Source organism: Halichoerus grypus, chromosome 3, assembly GCF_964656455.1.
Source record: "Halichoerus grypus chromosome 3, mHalGry1.hap1.1, whole genome shotgun sequence".
Classification (NCBI taxonomy): Eukaryota; Metazoa; Chordata; class Mammalia; order Carnivora; family Phocidae; genus Halichoerus; species Halichoerus grypus.
The window spans coordinates 43964135-43983442 of record NC_135714.1 but is presented as its reverse complement, the minus strand read 5'-3'; the positions used below and the strand labels follow the sequence as shown (position 1 = coordinate 43983442).

Sequence of the window (19308 nt, the reverse complement as noted above, 5' to 3'; positions counted from 1 at the left end):
GCATCTTTCTACAGCAATTTTAATTCTAAAAATTTAATCTACTTATAGTGAGGATGATTATAGCTATGAAATGTAAATTTATTTTCCTTATTGGGAACTCTTCAATGCACTCTACATTATTTCAAGACTGTTAGCAGGAAGACTATCACAATACTATATATAAGCTTTTCCTACAGAAAAAACTTTTTAGGCAAAAAATACGGCATTTTAAAAAATCACAAAATTTTACCTTTAATGTGTTGACCTGATTGTTCTCTCAGTTTCATTAATTCCAGGTATAATTCATTATTTTCCTTGATCAATCTTGCATTTTCAAGTTTATAAGGTTCCAAAACAAAATCAAAATTGGCACTTTCTTTTTCAGCTTTCACAGTAGATAATTTTGATTTCCGAAGACTTTCTGTTGTATGAACTAGGTCACTGAAATTAAAGAACAGAAAATGTAAATACAAGGAAACATTCCATTAACTTTTAATAACTAAAAATATATTTCAAGAAAGACTTAAATGTTAACACTAAGTGAGATCAAATCTAAAAACAAACAAAAACACTAGGAGTCTTTCAAGGTACCAGGTGCTCAAAAATTTCTCAAAACAAGATTAAAAGTTATGAAACATACACATAGTTAGAATCATCTTTCGGGCGCCTGGGTGGCTCAGTTGGTTAAGCGACTGCCTTCGGCTCAGGTCATGATCCTGGAGTCCCGGGATCGAGTCCCACATCGGGCTCCCCGCTCAGCGGGGAGTCTGCTTCTCCCTCTGACCCTCCCCCTCTCATGCTCTCTGTCTCCCATTTTCTCTCTCAGATAAATAAATAAAACCTTTAAAAAAAAAAAAAAAAAAGAATCATCTTTCAATCTCTCCTCTCATTCATCCCCCATGTCCAATTAATCACCTGATCCTGTGGAACCTGTGAAACTTACCTGTACATTCAGCAAAGATTTACTGAATGCCTGCTATATGCTAAATGCTAGCATATAAGAATAAGAATTGATTCCTTACCTCTAAGAACACAGACCAGTAGAATATTCACTCCATCAGTATTTACCGAGCAGGGAACACAATATAGAACACAGCATCATAGAGCTTATATCCTACTGACAGTTTGTCAAAAGTTATAATACTGTGTGATAAACTCAACAACTATGTGTTCAGCCTGTACTAGATAGAGCAGGGATAAAGTCAGTCTCTAGTCTTATGGAGTTTGCATTCTAAAGGAAACACAAAAACAAGTTTCCAACAATGATAAGTAGTGAAGGTAACACGTAGCAGATGTGACAATCTTGCAGGCCATAGAGCTAAACAAGCATAGGGCAGGAGGGAGAGGTCAGACAGACTTCCCAGGCAGATAGAATAGCACATGGAGAGACCAAGGGGAGAGACTGGTGGGGAGTGTTTATGTTTAGGGAGCTCCAAATGGTTAAATACATGGGAGATGAAGGTGTCGGGAGTATAAGATCACTGTGGAAAAAGTCTGCCAGTTTCTTAGAAAGTTAAACATACTTCACCCACCCTCCAACCTTGAATCACAGAGCTAGAACTAGATCATGAAGGGTTCTGGAGGCCATAATAAAGAGCACCAAATATCTTTCCTCCATTCTCTCCTTACCATCATCATAGCTTGTAGCCCTACTGCAAAAGCTTTCTAAGCAATTTCCCTGCTCCAGTCTCCAGGAAAGAACAAAAAATGGAAAAGAACAAAATCACATAGAATCTTTCAGTTAAAGTAACATGTAACTGCTAAAGTAATGACCAACCACATATGAGAGAACCTTTATCAAATCACAGCAATTAAAGACTAGTGAGGCAGACATAGAATACCCAAGGATATCAGAAAATCACGTAATTCTATTCACGGAGAACTCTCAGAAACATCTACTCTGAACAGTAGAGTATGAAAGGTGACCCCTAGAGTTTTGCAATGTGGAGGCCCTGAACTGATGATCTGGGAGTAGGATCTAAGAATAGATGAGCTTCAGATGACTGAAGGACTTAAAAAAAAACAACAAAAAACCTACCCATTTCTTTACTGTAACATGAAGTTTAATAGAAACTAGATAAATGGGATTAAGGATCACATGGGTTTAGAACTGTATTTTCATCTTTACCTGAAAAGTTTTTCTACCAATGGTAAACACTCCACTGTCAGAGTCTGGCGGTATCCCAACTGATCCAATCTCTTTCTAATATTAATGTACTTTCTTTCTGCAGCTGCAGTCATCTTGTCTTCCAAAACTAGTTTTATTCACTCCCCAAAATTAAAGTCCTAAAAGAAAAGAGTAAAACATTATTCCGTTATTATGGCTATTATTACTATTTCATGATAAGAAGAAAAGATTCTTTCAATATGAAGCAACTTTTTTTTTGTTTCTCTTCAGGTAGGCAGCCTTCTGGAATATTTAGACTTGACTTAAATGCAATGCTTATGATAGTCATGTTGCTGCATTAATAAACATTAATAAACCTATACGTAAAAGTTAAAAAAAAAATGGAGAAAACAAAGAATATTTTCCCAAGCCTGAGGTAGGCAGAAGATCTTTAGAGAAGCCTCTTTTGAAAGACTAAATACAAAAGAAAAACCTGATAAGTTTTTAAACTTCATCAAATTAAAAATGTCTGCTCATCAAAATATTCCATTAAGAAAACAAAAAGATAAATGAAAGAGTGGGAGAAAATATCTGACAAAGGATTTGTATATGGAATACATAAAGAACACTTACAGTTCAATAATTACAATCCGGTAAGAAAATGGGCTAAAGACTTGAACAGGCACCTTGCAAAGATAACTGAACAGGAATAATCATATGAAAAGGTGCTCACCACCATTAGTTATATGGGAAATATGAATTAAAACCACAATGAAGTACAATTTCACTCATACTAGAATGGCTAAAATTTAAAGCACACGACCAAATGTTGTCAAGGATTTGGGGCAACTGGAATCTTTACATTGCTGATGCAAATGTAAAAGCACTGTGGAAAAAGTTTGGCAGTTTCTTATAAAGTTAAACTTCTACCCTAGAACTCTATAATTCTATGGTTAGGTATTTATTCAAGCAAATGAAAATAAACATCCACAGACTCTACAAGAATATTCATAACAGCTTTATTCATAATAGCCCCAGACTGGAAACAACGTATATATCCATCAACAGCAGAAGGATAAACAAACAATGAAATAGTTGTACAATATACTACTACTCAGGAATAAAAGAGAAGGAAATACTGATACATGTCAATCACATGAATTAATTTGGAAAACATTACTTGAGCAATAGAAGCCAGACACATATACTGTATGATTCTATTTACATGAAATTCAAGAACAGGCAAAATGAAACTATGCAGACAGAAACCAGAACAGCTGTGGCCTGGGTCAACAGGAGTGGGTGGAGACTGGAAGGGTTAAGAGTGAACTTCTGGGGTGATGAAAATATTATGTTAACTGGGATATTGGTTACACAAGTGTATTGCATTTATCAAAGGTTTTCAAATAGTACACTTGAGATCTGTGCATTTCGCCATGTAAATTTTACTTCTATAAAAAAAAGACGCAAACACATATGAATCTCTACACACATTTTTATCCTTGTCTTTTTCAATATTTATGAATATATTCTCTATCAATGTGCCCTAAAATGGAGTTCTCTAAAGATTGCTTGTGTAGAACCTTTGCTCTTTTCTAACCTTTGCCAGGTAAATATAGTCCTAGTACTCATATTTCTAAGCCAAATAAAATTTTGTTTTAACATCTCTACTGTTTTTCACAATTTATAAAACGTGAATGCATGTGAATACATGCAAAAGTGATCCTCACAACTTACCCTGTAAGCGAGACAGGGCATACTAGACATCCTCTCTATTCAAAGGCTTGAGGAAAGGCTGCCTCTAGAGAGCAACTTTTCCCAAACCACTTGGCCACAAAGAAGGTGGGCATTCACGTCTCCTGAGTCCTGGTCCAGTACTCGGGTTTCTGTACCAAGCTGCAATCGCTTCTTGGCCTTTTGGCTAAGATCTAAGTGTAGTATCTGCACCAAGCTGCAGCAACTTACCACATCACTTCTAATCTACTCCTTTCTACAAACCTTTCTGTCTCCACACTCTTGCTAACCTTTTCTTTTAGTGACATCCCCATGGACTTTCTAGGTTCCTTCCACAAGAGTGACCTGACTGATGCAGGGTGTTTTAGAGAAACTCCTGGAGACACCGGAAATACACCTGTCAAGAACTAGCAGGGCCTCACCACTCAAACGTTTCTCCTCTATGTCTGGTACCAGCTTCGATTACCCAGAAATAATACTTCCTCACATCTGGCTGAACAGGGAATGAATACGAATCAAAAAAATAATCGAAACACAGGACAGATGGAAAAGAGTAAAATCCCTCCAAGAAGAACAAAAAACATCCTCACCGACGGGCTGCTGTCTTCCCCCACCTACATCACCCAAACACTGTGGCTATACTGAAAGTTTCTAGCACAACATGAAAGCTTAGGTTTGGAGGTCCCCCGCGCATACGTGTTTAGAACTACTCACTAGCTTACCTCTGGGAAGGTGGGTGTCTGAAAGCCAGTACATCTTATTTTTACAAAAGTAGCCTGTGTGTATGTATGCACAGGGGCTCAAAACAAAACAAAACACCAACCTTAACTTAGGTTGTCTCGAAGTCCTTCCACACTGAACTTAAAATAGTAGTGACTGGAAGGTAAAGGGGATGTTTTCGAAGATGCAGGGCAAAGGTTAACAAATGGCTCCCGTCCTACGTTTTTGGGTACTTTGTTTTTTACAAAGAGCCTGTAAGATTCTTACACGAGAGAGCACTTTAACTTTTAAATCAACCCATCAGTCGGCGGTAGGCGGGTGTGCACACACCGCACAGACTCCCGCAGCGAGCCGCGCGGAAGGAAATAGGGAGGCTCGAGCGGCCCCAGGTCGACCTCCGGGCCGCAGCTTTACTGCCGGGTTTCGAAGGGGAGGGGTGTCGGGCGCGGAGCCGGCGAGGAATCTCCGCGCCGCGCCCCGCCCCGCCCGGCCGGGCCCCACTTCCTCCCCAGCCGCGCGGCCTCCCTCCCGGCAGCACCCGGGCCCGGCCCGCGGGGACCTCCCGGGAGGCTACGGCGAGAGGTGCCGCCGCCGTGCCCGGGCCTCCCGCCCCCACAGCGGCACTCACCCCCAGCTCCAGCCGCCGCTTCCTCCGCCTGCGGCCGCATCGCCCCTCGGGCGTCGCCTCCCTCGCTGGCTCCTTCCGCCCCAGACCCCGGCACCGGCGCTAGGACAGTTTGAAAATGGCGCCGACAGACGATCCCAGCCGGCGCGGAGTCGGCGCCGCGGTTGCCTCGGTAACGGGAGCGGCGCAGGCGATGTGCGGCGCGCGGCGGGGGCGCGCGCGGCGGCGATGGCGGCGCTGGGCCCAAGTGGCCGGAAACGCAACGGCCGGACAGCGCGCGGCCACGGCGCCTCCTGCCGGTCGGCAAACCCCGCACTTCAGCGGATGCCAGAAATGATCCCTCCCCTTTGCGGGATTCGTTGCTTGTCTACCCCGCGCAGGGTTAAAACGCTGTCCAGCCCTTGGTCCCTGCAGCGGATAAGCCTTCACCCGTCAGGTGAACGCCTGCTGACCACGAAAAATCCAACCTAATAATCACGTTGCTTTGCAACTTTCCCTGACGACCGCCCAATAAAATTAACTATTGTTGCCACACCCCTCTCCCTGTAAAGCGGTGTAGACACATTTATTATACTCATCCCATCATGAGTATAATATTAAGTTTTGATTCCATGAATTATGGCTCATCCCATCAAAACGTAGTTAGCTGTATGTCTCTCCCCACCCCACAACTGAATTTTTTGAGTCAGAGATTATTTTACTCAGCTATGTTTCTTTAGCACCTACCACAATAAACATTTGTGAAGGGAATTCAATTGAAATAAACTGGTTGTGGGGTAGAGAGCTTGCTCACTTAAAGAAACCATATAGGTCAAATCCTAGAATTCCACGTCTCCTCTGAAGATTTCTGTATAATCAGAGAGGAGCTCAATTCCTTTCTGTTCACTACTCTCCCGAGTAGGCCTTACAGTCAGAAAAGGTACTTAATCTTTGCATGTCATGTAACTGCTCTGTGGTTTGTGAATAACTTTGTACCCATTCATATATTGACATACACATACGTTTCCATTATGTCTACTTGGTTTCCCCACGTCTTAATGAGTTGTTTTATGGAATTTCTAGGAGACAGTGACTTAGGTACTACTGTAAATGGCTTTCATAGTCTTGAACATATATAATAAACACATTTTTTTTTGCTGAACAAATATCTCTTTTGGAAACAGCGAGGCATAAATAAATTAATAACATAATAAAATAGCTGTGCAACAGCCTCTAGTCCAGAAGACTGCTTGGCTTCCTTTTGCCCCCAAAACACAGTAATTAAAACAAAAATCAAAATCAAATTCAAAAGGTGGGCGAAACACTGATGTTATGGGCCTGTTTTGCCCCAGGGGACATGAAAGACCAGAGTCAGGTTCACTGCTGGACTCCAGGGCCTAAGGTCAGGGTCCCTAGCACACACATACATATCTCTAGGAGGGCTACCATTCAACCCACTACACTCCCTTAGTTCTTGACATTTAGTCTGGGTGAGCAGGAAAACAAACAATCATGACTATGTAATAGAACCACTGTAAAAACCCTAAACAACAGGATCCAGAGAGTTTCCAGGTTGGTGAACACATCAAGGTGCTGGGAGGGTGACATGTCTGGAAAGGGCGTGGAAGCTCCATCCCCTTCCCCCTTCCTTTCCCTGTGCATCTCTTCTATTTGGCTGTTCCTGAGTTCTATCCTTTATAAGAAGCTGGTAATAGTAAGTAAAGTGCCTTTCTCAGTTCTGTGAGCCATTCTAGTAAATTATCTAACCTGAGAGAGGTCATGGGAACCCCAGTTTACAGCTGGTCCAACAGAAGTATGGGAGGCCCAGGACTTATGACTGGCATCTCAAGTAGGAGCAGTCTTGTATAGTCTTTTTTTTTTTTAAGATTTATTTATTTATTTGAGAGAATGAGAGGGAGAGAGCAGGCGCATGCGTGCAAATGGGGAGAGGGGCAGAGGGAGAGAATCTTCAAGCCCCTGCCCCCCGCCCCCCCCCAGGGGCTTGATTCCATGACCCATGAGATCATGACCTGAGTGAAAACCAAGAATTGGTTACCCAACCAACTGAGCACCGAGGCACCCAGTCTTGTAGAGTCTTAACCTGTGGAGTCTGCAGTAACTCTAGGTAGTTAGAGTCTGAACTTAACTGAAGTCTGGACCGCTTGGAAAAGTGATTTTGGAAAAGACACTGTATTTGGTGTCAGGAGGGAAAAACAAAAAAAACAAAAAATCTCTCATCTGGTGTCAAAAGTGTTGTGAATAAAAATAACTCACCAGGAAACAACTAGGTATGTGCAGATAATGTTTAGGAGAAACTTAACAGAGATAAATTGAGGTTTCTTTTTCAGATTTCTTCTCTGTATTTTCAAAACATATTCTGCATATCTGGATATCATTAACTCTGCTGTTGTCACTGATTATCCCATTTCCCCTGTTAGACCATGAGCTCCTCATACTACACAGAAGACTAATGTGATCTTCTTTGTGCCCATAACCAAGCAGAGTGACTGGCACTTAATAAAAGATGAGGAAGGTGGGACACCTGGGTGGCTCAGTCGGTTGGGCGTCTGCCTTCGGCTCAGGTCATGGTTCCAGGGTCCTGGGATCGAGTCCCGCATCGGGCTCCCTGCTTGGTGGGAAGCCTGCTTCTCCCTCTCCCTCTGCCTGCTGCTCCCTCTGCTTGTGCTCTTTCTCTCTCTGTCAAACAAACAAATAAATAAATAAATCTTAAAAAAAAAAAAGATCAGGAAGGTGAATTGAATTGAACAGAACTGAATGAACCAGATCTTCTGACCCCGAGTCCCATACAACACAGTTGCCTCCCTACAGTGACTGGCCCAGAGATGGGGCTAAAATGTCACTATGACCGCTAGCTAATTCAGGTCCTTTTATTTAGGCAGCAGGGACTCAGTTTCCCTATTACCACAGGTGTGTGGTTTGGCTGGCAATCTGATTTTTACTGGCAGATAAGGATAATGGTTACAATAGTTCCCGTCTGTCTGGAGCCTTGCAGTGGAGCCTCTGTAGTGACTTGGCTACAAAAGACACTCAAGCTGTGTAAGTGATCAGATGTTATGAGAAGCTATTCTTTAGCAGCAGAGACACTAGGAAATTATTTCCAAGAAAGGGTCACTTTTAAGAGCACAATGCTAAAGCATCTTAATGACATAGCAGCTTCTTTTGTGTCTACAAAGACATCAGAACTTCTCATTGCATAATGCTAGTGCAAGGGATTACACCTTTTAATCACCATTTGGAGTCAGTAAGAATAGAGAGAAGAGTAGGGGCTCTGCATGAATGAAAAGATTGATAAACACTAATATATATTTTTAAAAACTTTTTCTTGCACTTCAAAAGTTCTATGGTCAAAAGACAAAGGATAGCTGGGAAAAATATTTACAACTATTACCATAGACCTTATATATAAAGAGCTCCTATAACTCGACAGTAAAATGACTAACAAATAATAGAATATAGTTGGAAAATAATTTTAAAATGAGCAAAAATATGAACATGTAATTCATCACATGGCTCTTTACCCGTATGAACAGGGACTCAAACTCACTGAAAATAAGAGGCATGTAAATTCAAAGTAGTGGAGGTGTGAAGGATGAGTACGTAGCCAAGTAAAAGGTAGGAAAAGGCAATAAGCAAAGATACAAATAAACTAATATTAGTCATAATGCATCGAGTGCATATTAGGTTATGTTCTAAGTGCTGTGCGTGACTTACAGGTACTAGTTCATTTAATCACTATAGTAACCCTATGACGTAGGGGGTATTGGTATCTCCAGTACACTGACAAGATTCACTTACTAGAAGTCACAGAGTAAGTGGTAAGAGTGTTGGCTTCAAGTCTGGAAGTTAAAACAATTCTGTCAAGGAAAGGAAATCTATAGGACAATGGCCAAAAAAGACAATATTCAGATGATGATCAATTAAATTTTGTGGAGACATAGAGTTGCCAGGGTCCCAAAAGGTTAATTAGACCACCCTCCCACATAAACACAGATGTCTGTGCAACTTCTCTAACAGATGGTCACCCCAGCTACCCTGTAGCTACTTGCAACAACAAGAGGACTCACTGCTTTTCAAAGCAGCTCATTGCATTGCTGAAAGCTTTGTTAGAAAAATTCTTCTTTATATGAAGCTAAAATCTGCTTCTCCTTGAGCGTGAGCAATTTTTTCTGAGCAATCAAAAGAACGTGAATTTTCTCCCTCATACATGTGATGACCCTTCAAAATACTCCAGATCCTTCAACCTTTGCTCACATGACATGGTCTCCAAGCCTATAACTTAACTGGCTACCTCGTCTGGAGTAGAAACACTCTAGTTTTTCTGTTTTCTTATTGTAATTTATACCTAGAAATTATTGTATCCGATTAGGACTGAGGACTGGGATATATTTGTTTCTGTTGGTATATCTGGCACAGCACATTCAATGTATATCAACACAATCTAGTATCACCTTAGCCTTTTTATAACTGAGTCACATATTCAGCAGTAAAGAACCATACATAAGCTTCTTTCTATGGCTGATACATTTTTAATATTTACTTAATTATCTTGAAGACAAATATGAGTTTTTGGAGCAGAGATCAAAGTTATTATTACATCAATAACTATGGGTTCACTTGCCCAACCCCCCAGAGTGATAAGATGAAAGCCAGATGTTACCCAATATGTTCTGGGTTCTATACTGCAGGACAGTAAGCCCCTCTAAATTAAGAATCTGAGAGTTTATATATGAGAGGGACAGCTCTCACCCTTCCCTTCCTGAGAAAGGAAGACAAACGTTTGCTGCCTATGGTATACTCATTTTCCTTAGAAAGAGAAGGGAAAGGTCCTGGGTTCTTACCTTCTGGAATATAAATATGTTAGACCCTTGAACAGCATGGGGGGTTGGGGCACGGACCACTGCACAGTTGAAAATCCACATATAACTTTTGACTTCCTTAATACTTACTAATGGCCTACTGTTGACCAGAAGTCTTACCGATAATATAAACTCGATGAACACGTATTTTGCATGTTATATGTATTATATATTGTATTCTTACAACAAAGTAAGCTAGAGAAAAGAAAATACTATTAAGAAAATCATAAGAGAAAATACATTTACAGTACTGTATTTATTGAAAAATATCTGCATGTAAGTGGACCTGCATAGTTCAAACCTGTATTGTCCGAGGGTCAACTGTAAATGTCTCCAGGGGGAAGACAAGAGAAGCCTCTCCTGGTCTATACCTCCTGGGATGTCTCCCTGGTTTCAGGTTGTGTCCCACTCTGAAAGGTAAATACATACATCCAGGAGGGAAAGCTCTCAGTTTTCTCACTATATTCTGCCACGGTCATATATTAACTTTTACGGCTTGTTCTTTAACCCAGGTTCTGGTGAAACTTGCTCAGAAAGTCCCAAGTGTGCAGAAACATGAAAATACTTACTTGCTGAATTGGGCTGCCTTTGCATCTTTTTCCCAGGCCCGGGCTGGCTCTCTCATCCTCTCTCAGAACTTATCACAGGTTCCAGAGATGGAGACTGTGTATTGGTCAACATGTCTTTGGTTGCAAGTATCAGAATGCCTGATGAATAATTGGTTAAGTAATCAAAGCATTTCGTGGTCTCACTTGACAACATCCCTGACAGTAGCTGGTCCTAGTTTGGTGTGCAGTTCAGCAGTGCCATCAAGGACCTGATCACTTCTCATCCATCCACGTTCTCTCTTCTCAGTGGATGGCTTCTATCCTCAGACATTTTGCCCCATTGTTTCGTGGGATGGCTGTCACAACTCTAAGAAACAGGTCTACATGCAACAACACCAAATACAAGAAGTGAAGGCAGATAGGGCTCCCCAGTGGCACAGTCAGTTGGGCATCTGCCTTCGGCTCAGGTCATGATCTCAGGGTCCTGGGATCGAGCCCCACGTCGGACTCTCCACTCAGCAGGGAGTCTGTTCTCCCTCTCCCTCTGTGCTCTCTTTCTCACAAATAAATAAAAATCTTTAAAAAAAAAAAAAGTGAGGGCAGAGGACAGGGATTGCATGACAAGAAAAAAAAGAGGACTTTGCCTCAAAGGCTTCTTTGTCATCAGGGAGAAAAATCCCGTAGTAGAGTTCCCTTTATTGGCCAGAACTGGGTTCCATGCCCACAAGAGCAGTCCCTGGTAAAGAAGGCCTGAATCAGTTTTGATTCATTCCCAGACCAAGTTAGGGTTTTATTAGCAGTGTAACAGAATGTTAAAAGTGATCCAGGAATTTTTGGAGAGTTTGTCTCTTCATCTCAGATCAAGAGAGATTTCATCCTGCCGGTGAAAGCTTTCCTGACCACAAGGGAGATGTAATCCTGGCATTGGTAGCTGTTTCTAGAAGCTTTGCCTAGAGCCTCTTCTTCTAGCCCTTCCAAACATAGCCCTTCCAAACAATTTTTGTTGGCCTCCTATAACCTGGTTGTAAGGCTCTTTCCATTTAAATGATCTAGAGGGATTTCTTTTTTTTTTTTAAGATTTTATTTATTTATTTGACAGAGAGAGACACAGCGAGAGAGGGAACACAAGCAGGGGGAGTGGGAGAGGGAGAAGCAGGCCTCCTGCCGAGCAGGGAACCTGATGCGGGGCTCGATCCCAGGACCCTGGGAACATGACCCGAGCTGAAGGCAGACGCTTAATGACTGAGCCACCCAGGCGCCCCGATCTAGAGGGATTTCTGTGGGCTGCAACTAAACCCTAACAGCAAAGCGGCCTGTCTAGGAAGGTCTACAGGAAGGGAAGTTGGAGATTGTCCCAGTTTCAGGGCAGAGAAGGAGTAAGAGACCTCCGGGAATAGGGATGCCTTGACTCTTGGCAGTTGAGCTGCAGGTAAGAGAGCCCTCAGGAAGAAGGGAGGTGGTTTCCAAAGCACCCATAACAACAAAGAAAGAGGTTTAGACACCTGGCAGGGCCAGAGAGCAGACATCAGTTCACAGCAACACTGGTCAAGTAAGAACTTTCCTATCCCCTCCCCTCCTCTCCTTCCTTTAGCAACTTGGTTAGAGGAGGAATTGAAATGAGGATGGGAAAGAGGAAAGCAAGTGACCACTTCCCTTTGTCTTCTCTCCCTGCAGCAGGCCCATGCTAGAAAAGGGAGAAAACAATGACCATTCAGCCATGCTTAAAGTTTTGTTTATGACAGGGAACTGGATATTTTCGTTACTGACCAGGGACTTACTCTACTTCAGAGATACCAAAAAAAGTCATGGGTTATACTGGACAAGTATAGGGGCAAGAGGAAGAACTGCATGTGAGGAAATAAAATTTATGTTTTGAGCCATTCTGAGCAAACCATATGTATTATCTAAACTTCAAACATACTTTGGTTGTTTCTCTCTCTTTTTTTTTTTTTCCTCAGGGTTGGGGAAAACCATCTGAAGAGGAAGATTCTGATACACAGAACTTGCCTCACCTCACTCTTCCTAACTCACCAAAATTGGATGATAACAAACAGAAGTTTCAGGGGCATCTGGGTGGCTCAGTCGGGTAAGCGTCCGACTCTTGGTTTCAGCTCAGGTCATGATCTCCCAGTTGTGGGTTGAGCCCCACGTTGGGCTCTGTGTTCAGTGTGGAGTCTGCTTCAGATTCTCTCTCCCTCTCCCTCTCACCCATGCTTTCTCTCTCAAAATAAATAAATAAATCTTAAAAAAAAACCAACCCAGAATGTCCAAAAATATCCTCTACAGAGACTTAAAGCCTCTGAAAGACAGTGCAGATGTTAAAAATGTTTAAGAAGACTAGGTGTTACTGCTATTCAACATAGTATTATAAGCCCTAGTCACAGCAATCAGACAACAAAAAGAAATAAAAGGCACCCAAATCAGCAAAGAAGAAGTCAAACTCTCACTCTTTGCAGATGATATGATACTTTATGTGGAAAACCCAAAAGACTCCACCCCAAAACTGCGAGAACTCATACAGGAATTCAGTAAAGTGGCAGGATAGAAAATCAATGTACAGAAATCAGTGGCATTCCTATACACCAACAACAAGACAGAAGAAAGAGAAATTAAGGAGTCGATCCCATTTACAATTGCACCCAAAACCATAAGATACCTAGGAATAAATCTAACCAATGAAGCAAAGAATCTGTACTCAGAAAACTATAAAATACTCATGAAAGAAATTGAGGAAGACACAAAGAAATGGAAAAATGTTCCATGCTCATGGATTGGAAGAACAAATATTGTGAAGATGTCAATGCTACCTAGAGCAATCTACACATTCAATGCAATCCCTATCAAAATACCATCCACTATTTTCAAAGAAATGGAACAAATAATCCTAAAATTTGTATGGAACCAGAAAAGACCCCGAATAGCCAGAGGAATGTTGAAAAAGAAAAGCAAAGCTGGCGGCATCACAATTCCGGACTTCAAGCTCTATTACAAAGCTGTCATCATCAAGACAGTATGGTACTGGCACAAAAACAGGCACACAGATCAGTGGAACAGAATAGAGAGCCCAGAAATGGACCCTCAACTCTATGGTCAAGTAGTCTTCGACAAAGCAGGAAAGAATGTCCAATGGAAAAAAGACAGTCTCTTCAACAAATGGTGTTGGGAAAATTGGACAGCCACATGCAGAAGAATGAAACTGGACCATTTCCTTACACCACACACAAAAATAGACTCAAAATGGTTGAAAGACCTCAATGTGAGACAGGAGTCCATCAAAATCCTAAAGGAGAACACAGGCAGCAACCTCTTCGACCTCAGCCATAGCAACTTCTTCCTAGAAACATCGCCAAAGGCAAGGGAAGCAAGGGCAAAAATGAACTATTGGGACCTCATCAAGATAAAAAGCTTTTGCACAGCAAAAGAAACAGTCAACAAAACCAAAAGACAACCCACAGAATGGGAGAAGATATTTACAAATGACATATCAGATAAAGGGCTAGTATCCAAAATCTATAAAGAACTTATCAAACTCAACACCCAAAGAACAAATGATCCAATCAAGAAATGGGCAGAAGACGTGAACAGACATTTTTCCAAAGAAGACATCCAAATGGCCAACAGACACATGAAAAAGTGCTCAACATCGCTCGGCATCAGGGAAATCCAAATCAAAACCTCAATGAGATATCACTTCACACCAGTCAGAATGGCTAAAATTAACAAGTCAGGAAACGACAGATGTTGGTGGGGATGCAGAGAAAGGGGAACCCTCCTACACTGGTGGTGGGAATGCAAGCTGGTGCAGCCACTCTGGAAAACAGTATGGAGCTTCTTCACAAAGTTGAAAATAGAGCTACCCTACGATCCAGCAATTGCACTACTGGGTGTTTACCCCAAAGATACAAATGTAGGGATCCGAAGGGGTACATGCACCCTGATGTTTATAGCAGCAATGTCCACAATAGCCAAACTGTGGAAAGAGTCAAGATGTCCATCGACAGATGAATGGATAAAGAAGATGTGGTATATATACACAGAAGAATATTATGTAGCCATCAAAAGGAATGAAATCTTGCCATTTGCAACGACGTGGATGGAACTGGAGGGTGTTATGCTGAGCGAAATAAGTCAATCAGAGAAAGACATGTATCATATGACCTCACTGATATGAGGAATTCTTAATTTCAGGAAACAAACTGAGGGTTGCTGGAGTGGTGGTGGGTGGGAGGGATGGGGTGGCTGGGTGATAGACATTGGGGAGGGTATGTGCTATGGAGAGCACTGTGAATTGTGTAAGACTGTTGAATCACAGACCTGTACCTCTGAAACAAATAATACATTATATGTTAAAAAAAAAAAGAAGAAGAAGATAGCAGGAGGGGAAGAATGAAGGGGGGGAAATCGGAGGGGGAGACGAACCATGAGAGACGATAGACTCTGAAAAACAAACTGAGGGTTCTAGAGGGGAGGGTGTGGGAGGATGGGTTAGCCTGGTGATGGGTATTAAAGAGGGCACGTTCTGCATGGAGCACTGGGTGTTATGCACAAACAATGAATCATGGAACACTACATCAAAAACTAATGATGTAATGTATGGTGATTAACATAACAATAAAATTTAAAAAAAAGAAGAGTTGGAGAAATCAATGGATGCCAAATATATAGTAGAATATTATGAAAATCTGGTAATATTTCAAGGAATACCCTCAATTTTCCAGTTGATGACATACAAAGTCAAAATTGGCCATGCTCCCTACTCTAGCGCCCAGCACATGAGGTTTCACTAGAAAGACCAAATCCTGGGCTGGATGTGCTATGGGTCTGATCCAATACAGCAATTATTTTGCTGCATAGAGCTCCCATAGCACCCTATGCTTCATTTCATAGCATTTAATATTCTGTATTGTAATTGATTTTTAAATTTATTTAGCAGGATTGTGAATTTAACTCACACCACATCTCCGTAATATGGAGAAATTGTAGTCCCTTTGTTAACTAATCCAGCCTTCTTCCTCCATCCCCACCTGCTGGTGAGGAGTAAAAACAATGAACATTTACATCCTTCTTGGTTTAAATTTAATCTGATCCAATAATTTAAACACACCCTTTAAAAGGTGATATTGGTCTGTCTTGGAAAATAAAAGCTTAGCCTGTCAGATTTCTGACCCTTTCAGCTCCAAGATGCTAACTGTGTGGATGCCTGTGGGGAGGTGTGGAGTTGCCTGCCCTTGTGGCTGAGGGGAAGACTCTGGTCCTTGGGAGCCTCTTCTGCTCTTGTGCACTCGGTTGCTCTGGCACTGCTGGCATTGGGCTGAAGCCTGTGGCTGATGTGAGGCATGGATATCTCTCTGTCTCTGTTGTTCTTTCTGATGGCCCTTTCTGACTCACTCTGCCTTCCCTGGCCTCCTCCCACCATTACATCCTCCTCTGACTGGCTGTGACTTCCATTTTATCCCATCCCATCTTGCAGTCCCTCACCTACTTCACAGGCACTGTGGATCCCCAGCCAGATTCTCAGATATTCTCAGTTACAAGGGCCTCATGTGGAAAGTATAGGTGACTCTAAAGTTAAATCTCATGATTTTCTCTGCCTGGCCATGCTGGCCCTACTTGGGGTGACATGAGGCAGCCTGCAATGAGGCCCCTTCTCAGAGTCTCAGATGGGGAAGGAGGGAGAAGGACCTCCTCTTGCCCTTCGTATCTTCCCCAGTCCCATACTACATACTCAGGACAAGTGTCTGATGGCTGTGTTCCTGTCTTGCTCTTCGTCCCACAATTCTGGGGCTGAAGAGGAATGGCTTCCTCCTCACTTTCTCCTTTTACCACAGAGTAGTTAGAGCTCCTCAACTGAGTGTCTTCTGTACTCAAGGAAAGAGCTGTCTGAGCCGAGTCGTCCAGGCCTGGTTTCTAATGGATGGGAGATGAAGCTTAATAAAAGAATTTAGGGGGGCGCTTGGGTGGCTCAGTCTCTAAGCGTCTGCCTTTGGTTCAGGTCATGGTCCCGGGGTCCTGGGATCAAGCCCCACATCGGGTTCCCTGCTCGGCGGGAAGCCTGCTTCTCCCTCTCCCACTCCCCCTGCTTGTGTTCCCTTTCTTGCTGTCTCTCTCTCTGTCAAATAAATAAATAAAATCTTAAAAAAAAAAAAAAAGAATTTAGGAAATCACCTCTAGATTCAATAACCTATTTTTGAGGCTATTGTTTGGCCACATAATCTTATTTGAAGGTCAGAAACTGAGTATTAATTTGATCTTTCTCTTTGCATTACAGGTAAATTGTTTAGAACAGTGCCTGGCACCCAGTAAGCAATCAATGTTCTCATTCTATAACAAATCCCTTAATCTCCTTCTGAGACTGGTTGGTGTCTTGTATAAACTAGGAAAAATATGTGCTAGGAAAAGCAAAAGAGAAAAATCATGCTGATAATTTCTATAATACTAACCTTATTAACTAACATCTACATTTTACCACATTTCAAAATTATCAACTAGTATATGCTTGTAGAGGAATTCAAACAATATATGAGATTACAAAGTCAAAGTCCCCAAGAAACTGCTAATATTTTCCCTGACCTGACCCCTGTTTTACTCTTTTTCCTAAAGATGATAACTGTAAGCAGTCTGATTGAATCTTCTTTACTTGTCCATCTCCCCTATTACACTATGAGCTTTTTGAGCTTGCCTCTGTAGCACCAGAGGTCCCCAATAAATGCTTGATGAATGAATAAATAATTGAATAATGAATTATGAAATAATATAGATTACATAAAATGTCTTTAAGAAAAAATTTACTGTTATATAAATATGTTAAGATGCTTAGTCATTTTTTGAGCTTTCTTGATAGGATTGCTTCTGATTAAAACAGAACAGAGATTAAATTATGAGATTACAGTGTTCTTTTAAATGCTTCCTATTATGCTTCAGAGACCTTATACCGAATAATGAAGATTGGATGATGACAAGGCATTTCATCACTGCTTTTGTGCTTTTATGTGAATATCTGATATCATAGCAATAATGTCCAAAACTTTCATGCTTATTTTATTTTTGATGTGTTCTAGAGTATAGCCAATACAGCCTCTGCTATCTAATGTGCTAAGGTAAAATGGAATGTGCTGGTGATTGATCAATTGGATTCATCAGTGTTTTATTTATTTATTTATTTATTTATTTATTTATTTATTTATTTTCAAAGATGAGATCTTTATTTTTTTTTTAAAGATTTTATTTATTTGACAGAGAGAGACAAAGCAAGAGAGGGAACACAAGCAGGGGGAGTGGGAGAGGGAGAAGCAGGCTTCCTGCCGAGCAGAGAGCCCGATGTGGGACTCGATCCCAGGACCCTGGGATCATGACCTGAGCTGAAGGCAGACGCTTAACGACTGAGCCACCCAGGCGCCCTCATCAGTGTTTTAAAAGGCAGTAATATGATTCTTTTTTAAGTTAAAAAAGAAATAATTTTGGCAGTCTGATTAAAATAGGGATGAGACATACCAATCTAGTGAATAGATTATTGGTGCATGAATAAGAAGTAAGACCAAGTTTATGTCTCATTCCCAGAACTGGTAATGGGGTTCTTCCCCAGGTCATTTTGGAGGATTCCAAATCAATTTCTTGGAAGATCAATTGAGGCTAGCAGCCCCTCTTCCCTGCTGTGTCCCAAGTGGGCAGATAGCAGACATCTCTGTCCTTGCACGGTCACAGAAGCCCATGTGAAGTTAGACAGGCCTGTTCCATCATTTCTTAGCAGCATGGCCTTGGGAAAACTGATCTCACTAAGTGAGCTTGTTATAAGAACTAAACAAACACGTTCTTACCATAGTGCTTCGCACATAATGCTCAAAGTTAACTACAAACTACTCACCATTCTAGAAACTAGGGCTGTCTTTCTAACCAAGATGTGTTTGGGTTGCCACTAGAAGGAGCAAACCTGCACTTCCCGCATCCACATCCATAGTCATCTGAACCAGTACCCAACTCCTCCCCTGTTCTATCTCAGAGTAGGGAAGCTATGTGGTGGCAGCAGTGGGAGCCATGGATTGCTGCTGTGCTGATGTGATCTTGAAGCTGAAAGTCATTGGTGGCTTCTGACTTCTGACCCCCTGCCCTTCCATTGAGTTTTAAAGCACATAATGTCATGAATTAAATTCCCTTCTTTTTGAAATACCTAGAATGTTTTTTATTTCCTGCACTGAACTCTGATGGGTACACAAACTCAAGATCATTTTAATAAAGTCCCAGCTTTGTTCTTGGGTCCCTGTCTGGGACATTATCCTTCCTTTCTTCATAATCAAGCTTCTGCAAAGACTCATCCTTCTACTTGTAAACCTGTCCTTTATCTCTTATTTGTACTCAATTCTACCACAATCAGGCTTCCTCTCTGCTACTAAAGTACTGAAATGCCTTGACCAAGGTCAGCCATGACCCACCAAATGCCAAATTCAGTGGATTTTTTCAGCCCTTGTCTTATTAACCATCATTGGACACTGCCTTATTGGACATGGTTGATGATAACTTTCTTTCTGGAAACTGCTGCTCTCTTGATCCTTGTGACACAACATCTCTTGGCCTTCTCTCACTTCTTTGGTCAACCTCTGTTGTGAGCTTCTTTCTTCCCTAATCCCATTAAATGTTGGTGCTTCCTAGATTCAAGCCTCAGAGCTCTTCCCTTCTTACTCAGTACACTGGGCTTCTGTGAATTCAGCCACTATCCCCATGGCAATGACTCCCAAATCTTCACCC

The 19308-nt window shown here is 41.7% G+C and overlaps 1 protein-coding gene across 2 annotated transcripts in view; it reads right to left on the bottom strand.

The window, feature by feature from the left end:
• Nucleotides 1-5386, bottom strand: part of CEP135 (centrosomal protein 135) — a 75216-nt gene extending 69830 nt beyond the window's left edge. For both annotated transcript variants that reach the window (XM_036120761.2, XM_078068680.1), the window contains exons 1-3: nt 5169-5386; nt 2108-2265; nt 230-420 (exon numbers count right to left, since the gene is read on the bottom strand). In XM_036120761.2, the coding sequence (XP_035976654.2) occupies nt 230-420; nt 2108-2220 (304 nt within the window). In that variant the 5' untranslated portion in view covers nt 2221-2265; nt 5169-5386. The remainder of the gene's footprint in view (nt 1-229; nt 421-2107; nt 2266-5168) is intronic.
• Nucleotides 5387-19308: the final 13922 nt, after the last annotated feature.